The sequence below is a fragment of the Hoplias malabaricus genome, chromosome 4 (assembly GCF_029633855.1).
Source record: "Hoplias malabaricus isolate fHopMal1 chromosome 4, fHopMal1.hap1, whole genome shotgun sequence".
Taxonomy (NCBI): domain Eukaryota; kingdom Metazoa; phylum Chordata; class Actinopteri; order Characiformes; family Erythrinidae; genus Hoplias; species Hoplias malabaricus.
The window spans coordinates 54,781,683-54,788,876 of NC_089803.1; the positions used below are offsets into that span (position 1 = coordinate 54,781,683).

The 7,194-nt window shown below is 39.5% G+C and overlaps 1 protein-coding gene across 1 annotated transcript; it reads left to right on the top strand.

The window, feature by feature from the left end:
• The first annotated feature begins 1,500 nt into the window (after nucleotides 1–1,500).
• si:dkey-39a18.1 (uncharacterized protein LOC557637 homolog) lies at nucleotides 1,501–6,925 on the top strand. The gene is made up of 5 exons (XM_066668867.1): nucleotides 1,501–1,555; nucleotides 2,348–2,465; nucleotides 3,077–3,273; nucleotides 4,550–4,654; nucleotides 6,310–6,925. Exons 1-5 carry the CDS (start codon nucleotides 1,509–1,511, stop codon nucleotides 6,923–6,925), a joined length of 1,083 nt encoding a protein of 360 aa, XP_066524964.1. The 5' UTR covers nucleotides 1,501–1,508.
• The last annotated feature ends 269 nt before the right edge of the window (nucleotides 6,926–7,194 follow it).

The window sequence follows — 7,194 nt, forward strand, 5'->3', positions numbered from 1 at the left end:
CGGTTTGAAGGTAGGGATACAAATGCATTAATTTTGGAACTCTGGAAATGAAAATTAGACTGATTTTGGATCACGTTTGTATGGAAGGCCCTGTAGGGAAAAAACATTTATTAAGCCATAGGAACAAAGTTTCTCATAGTTAGGACTTACTGTGTTGTAATAAATTCTTAGCATCACATATTCATTACTGCCTATGTAATACAGATGATATAGTGTCTCTTTTATATGTAACGGAATTGAATGAGTTACATTTGTGATCCAAGCAGCATCTATATGTGGCCTCAATGCTCCTGGCTGAAAGCATTCAAATAAACACTGCAATGCTCAAAGCTTCTCCCAGAAATCTAGGGGCTGTTACTGTGCAAAGAGGGAACAGAGCTGTATTAATACTCTCAGAAAGAATGTTGGAAGAGTATTTGGTGTAGAACACACCTAACATAATATAAATAGCCTTGTTTTAGTGGCACACATTTCCTGTTAAAGTCAATCCTAAGCAGAAGGAATTTTACAACAGCTCTGTGTGGGGTCTTGAAAACGAGCGACCAATCAGGAGCCAGATGTGTTGACGGCTGTACCCAGCATTGGTCTGTCGGAGTGGTCTGAGTGATGTCTACACTGGGCACAGCACACAAAATTACCTCCTCACAAAGAGGAAGACTGTCCATCCCGCAGGCAGCTCAGAGGCCAGGTATGTTTTACAAGCTTCTCTTTTTGGTTATAGGAAATACAGGATTAAAAACAACTGACCACACACTCTTAAGGGAGAGAAGTTTGCCATCATGCATTCTCATAAACACGGACACCGAAACCTCAAATGCAACCTCAAGAGTTTATAACTGTACTATATCCTGTTTTAATTGTAGATTTTAAAACTGTGTTGGTTTTATAAACCCAATTTCATCTCCAGGACATAACTACACTTTAAAACCACTTGTACAAATTTAAAGGTCTATTTGTACAATTAGTGAACATTAACGTACCTGTACTGCACCTTTTTTGTTCTGTGAGAGTAACATATTTAATATTTGTTGCCTCTAAAGATGCTGCATTTAATTATAAATAATTATTTCTCACTTGACAACACAGCTGTGGCACTGGAAAAAGAGAAAAACATGGTTTGAAAAAAAGGAACGTTTGCAGGTGGCAGTTTATTTCATGGTGGATTTTGCTATTGATTCATTCGTCTTAAAGCATGGGATTGAGTAAAAGAGTTTCCCTGGATGAGTAATACACAAACTATCACCATGTATTTTATTTTTCTTAGCACCGCTTTGAATTAATGCAACAAAATACCTATTTATATGCTAATGTGTTCACATACAAATGAAATTCTAGAAATCCTGCTGGTTATGGTGAGAGGAATCATCTCTGGAGAAATACACAAAAGATTGTTTATGGGATTGGAAGGTGTAGGATTATTCATTAAAATGCATTTGGTAATTGTCTGTGTTCCAAGTGACTCATATTCTCAGATGTTCCTCATTGTAAGGTGATGTAAAGGGAAGAAGATGGGAGTCCCAGATAAACACACTGCCATGGACCAAGCTGGAGATTGGTAAGGGACTCTGTGGGCTTCTCCAGTGGTGGGTTGTGGCTCTTGACATTTGTTCAACTCGATGTACTTAAGAAACATTCGATGAATGAATACTTATTGGTGACTATCACGTCCAATACAAGTACCGGACCCCAGTAAGGGTACAATCAAATTCTCACAGCAATGTTCCAAAATGTTCCTAGAACAGTACAGGATGTTACTGCAGGTCAACATTTTGATATTCTTGATTTCAAATCAGTAAAATACTGAGTAAATATATCTATGTTTAGTTACATTTTAAACATTTATATTTAAACACTCAGTTCCTTTTTCTTGTTTAATATAATTGTGTGCTCCTTTGTGACAGGTCACACCACTCATTTTGGATTATTAGGGTTTTTAGAATAAAAGAGATCCAAAAAGAAAAGAACAGGGCTGTAGAAACTATATTTGATCTGCTCTTTTATCCTGGAAGTGCAGTTCCATTAGTTACTCAGTGCTGAAGCAGTTTTTGTGTTACTATTTTATTTCTTCTCAAGTTGTTTTTTGTTGTCTACTTTATTTCTGAATCATTTTGCATCACCTGCATCATTATTCTACCCAGGTTATAATACATAGGTATGGATTTAGAATGCTCTACCCTCTAAAGTGAAAGTATTGTGTGTATGAAGTGTTATTTCATGGTTGTATACAAACACAAAATTTCGCTCAGTTTTCATATTAGTACTTTATGCAAAGATGTCCCATTATTCTAGAGAGCAGTTTATGTTAAAAGACAGTGTAGCATACAACAGCCTTACCCTTTGTCTCTAGGTCAACTGAGATACGTTTCAAAGAGTATCGAAGAACGAGGAAAAACCAGTCACCATCCCGCGAGGTTTCTCCAGTACCGTCCTACTACTCAGAACCAGTCTCAGTCCCTGTCCGTAAGGTAGTTGTAAAACACAACTACACCATGGAGGAATAAATCATTATTGCATGGGTTCCTGTAATCAGTGTGGGCACAGAACCAAGCCACGAATATCAGAACATGTATATTTTAAATTTAAAAAAATATCATAGATTAAAGTATTTTAGAATAAAGTAAAAACAATCCAAATAAGACCTTCTGGTACTCGCATGTTAGGTACATCTACCTTCTAATATTACACATTACAGAGGGAGTTATATGTGCATCCAGCATGATATGATGACTCCTCCAATCCTCTGCAATGCCTTTTACCACTGGGGTGTTTCTATGGGTCCAATTGTCAAAATGTCAAATTTTTGGAAATGTGCCTTCAAAGGTTTGGAAGTTTATTAGGTACACCTTTACTCACTGGCTATTTCATCATAATCACTTATCTTTCAGGTGCACTTTGCATTGCAACCCATTTTTGTTGCCAAATTTAACACCAACAATGCACCCCTCTCCCTTCATTCACCACCCAGCAGTGATACACACAATTATATCACTGCTGGGCTCACAACAGTCCACAAACCAAATGCTAATCAAGTGTGGAATGTTTTGTGTAACACTTGCCTTATTTGTTTGACTTGTAGAATGTGACGATCAGACTCCCCCCTCTCAGAGGAGCTCATCAGGAGGAAGAGGATGAGGAGGATGATACCCAGAGTCTAAAGAGTCTGCCCACTGTGATGAGAACATTAACTTTTGACCCTAAAGTCAAAAGGTTACACAGACTCGCAAAAGGACAAGTCATCACTGGCATCAAACTGCCACCCCTCATAACTTCCAAGTAATGAATCTTAATTAATTGCAATGCAAAATAAATAAAGGCCGCTACTGACGTCTACACTTAGCTATTAGCTATTAGCTACACTTGTATCCACACTTGGCCATTTTTAAAAAACCTACTGTAGAAAATATGTGCAGTTGATTTGCAGTGAAGAACCCCAGCATGTTTTTTGCTACAAAATGTATTAGCCACACTCTGCCCCCCATCCTTCAAAGGAAAGGGACTCCTACATGACCCTCTTTGAAAGATCCTATTTGTATGGTGGATGACTATCTTTACACCAGTGACATGGAAGAGTTTATTAGACCTAGCAATGTTGCAAAAAAAGAAAAACCTTGCTGAGATAAGTGTTCACCAACAAGAAATGCCTATCTTGTAGCAGTATTGTGGTCAGGACCACTATTAAAGGGCTGAACAAAAAAAGCAAGTTTCTGTCCAATGTATTCATTGTCAATACAACCCCTTAGCTAAGACTCACACAGTGCCACCACATTGGGAGAGTGAAGGCCAGCACATGGTTCCTGAGATGTGAAAACAGCAACTTCTTTTTAAAATTCCTGCTAACACAAATCTACTGGACAGCTCAACATACTTAAAATTCTAACTACCTAGTTCTATTATGCCAATAAATAGATGCCCAAAATGATTCATTTTGTGGGTGGCACGGTGGCGCAGCAGGTAGTGTCGCAGTAACACAGCTCCAGGGGCCTGGAGGTTGTGGGTTCGATTCCCGCTCTGGGTGACTGTCTGTGAGGAGTTGGTGTGTTCTCCCCGTGTCCGCGTGGGTTTCCTCCGGGTGCTCCGGTTTCCTCCCACAGTCCAAAAACACACGTTGCAGGTGTATTGGTGACTCGAAAGTGTCCGTAGGTGTGAGTGAATGTGTGTGTGTCTGTGTTGCCCTGTGAAGGACTGGCGTCCCCTCCAAGGTGTATTCCCGCCTTGCGCCCGATGATTCCAGGTAGGCTCTGAACCCCCTGCGACCCTAATGGATGAATTCATTTTGTGGCCTCCTGATGACAGGACTTAGATTGCTACCACACAGGAGCCAAGTTATAGTTTCAGATGGATCTTGTTCCACTTTCTGCATTTTATGAAAAGTTATGTATCATTATTGACATCAGCCCACCATTTACATAGATATATCCCTAATGGTAGGTATTCTATGATGAAATTTCCGGTGAGTGTGGGCATTATGGTTTATTAAATCTTAATACCTTATTAACTCACAATACCTCAAGGAATAGACATTATTCTTAAACATTAATTCTCTTAACAGATGCACCCTGGTGGTAAAAGGCTCTTCATGCACTAGAACCAAGGGCTTCCTACCAGCCGTCAGCCCCAAAGGTTTGGAGAGGCCACCATGCCGAGCTGGATGCAGGTATAACTCTCTCTGTGAGGACATTCATTAAAATGTTTCACAGAAAGCTATAAGCTCCAAACATCCCACTTCAAAGATGGGACCCAACCCCTACAGGCTTCACACCTCATTATGAACAGTAGCTTACAACTACGCTTCAGTAATATTCAGTGGCCTTCTCAATTGGCCAGAAAGAAGTAAAATTACTCCACTCATATTCTGTAATATCCCCAGGTCTTACTCCCTCAGTGTAAAAAAGTGTTTTTTTTATGTTCACAAAGACTAAACTTCTCTTTGGGGTAAAGAACTTGTTCATTAAACTCCCCCAAGTGTAATTTTGCAACAGAGCAGTCGATATCTGGTGCAGCAGACACATACAGAGTCATTTTCTGCTTATTGATGATTTAGAGCCTGGTTAGTCTCGCCACAATGCAGGAGGCTGGCTTTATCAGAGGCAGGAGGTGTTGGAGAGTGGGGTTAAGTGCTTGGAAGTGAGAGAGAGTGAGTGAAAGAAAGAGTGAGAGAACGAGAGCAGGGCGTGCAGATTTCCATAGCTATCTGCTTCCTCAGCCATGCTAATAAAAAGGAATTAATGTGGCTCAGTGCAATGAAATTAATCGAAGCAAAAGGAGTGTTTGCTTGAGACGGTGAGCTGGGAAAGTGGGAGATGTGGGTTAACCCTGACACTGCTTTGAAATAGACCCCGTTTCCCTGAAAGGCAAAAGAGGAATCACTTGAAGTGGCACACAAGGAACAGAAGTGCTTGTTAAGGACATATTTACATTTGACGCTGACAGAATTTTAATTTAGGGACATAACTGCAAGCTACAACAAATGTTAAATCGGGTTGAAAAAAATATTCCAGAAACGCTCTAAGAATGTTATTGGACTTTGCAGAGCGGAAATAAAGCATTATCAGAGATTAATTTCACTGTGCGCAATTTACATACTGTATAGCTGTTAGGCACCTGATAAAGGCAATTAATACATTGTACAGCACTTGGACTCCTACTTTATATATTTTATTCACATATTATCATGTTTTAAACTGTTTCATCTGCTATAAAGAACCGTCTTAGTTTAATATGCAAATTGAAGATAGATTTATGAATTCATTCATCTTCTATAACTGCTTTATTGTGATCAAGGCAGATGCACAATCCAGACAAGACACCAGTCCATTACAGGGCGCCCCACATTCACAGAGTCACTCACACATTCAAACCATTCTATAATTATCTACAGCCAGATATAGCACCAAGTTATAATGACACTTCAAAAGCTAAATTTTATATATTTTTTTCACAATTTAAGTGGTCAACCTTTTTTTTAAAGAAAAGAACAAAGCCATTTTTCCTCTCGTCCAAATTTAATTCGCAGTAGTTGTTTTCTGCTAAACAAAATCCAAAGAATCAACCCATTCAGTTATATTGAGGCCTATATTTGGGCATCCAGTTTGTTTTCTTAATACACAAGCATTTTTTTACACGTTGTTTGATATAATGCCTAATCTCTTCAGAAATATGTCCAGCAAAATAACGTATACCTTGTACTTTTGTGAATACCTTAAATGCATAAGAAATATTTTATCTGAAAGTGTGTCTCTGATTTTGCACTGTACCAGATGTCAACTTTTTTTTTCTTTACTTAAGCTGTCTGTTTTTCTGTCTTTGAAGGCTAGGTAAAGTAGAAAATGGTGCAAATCAGCTTACACCTTCGGTGAGTCATTCCCAGAATCCACCTGTAAATGAAAGCCATTGTTCTGAAAAGGCACTGAAGATAAGAGGAAGCTGCCAATTCTTGCCCTCAGCTTCGACAGTCCCTGGACCCCGCATCACTTTCCACAGTCCAGTGGTACAGGCTATACACCATATTACTCCTGAAACAACTAAAGAAACCAAACAAACTGTGAGAACTCACCAGCCACTGAGGCCCATGCTGAAAAAAGCCCATGTGACCAACAGAAGAGCTTTTCACTTCTTGTTGGAAGAAAGCTATTTCCCCTCTCCACGTGACCCACACCTGTTGGAGCCACTGTCTGGTTTCCAGGAGCACTTGTGCCGCCAGATCCTGAACTCCCCACTGCCCCACCATACAACGCTTCCACAGGTCAAATCCCATTTTCTTCTGCACCAGAGAGACTGTACACACCAGGGTCCATACAACTCGACAATGGAGCGGACTGTGGAGCTTTGCAAGTCACACAGTAAACGACATCCCAGAATCACCATGACCTGTCCAACACCTTCTCCCAAACACCTGCCCTACACAGGGAAGAGACATGTGGCTTGATCAAGCAAGTATTTGGCCATATGTCTATATTTATAGTTTTCTCACTTCACATGTAACCACATGTACACCACAACATGTGTTTCATTAGTATCTTAAAGACTTAAAGACTATCTTAAAAAAAAAACCTACAACCTTAATCTTAAAACAATGGCAGCCATCTTGAAGCCAGAATTCTTCCATCATTTATTGAAAAGAGTATATGAGCATTAGACAAATGTGTGATCATTTATGTTTGCAGTTTGCACAAGGCAAATTGGAGATAAAAGCTT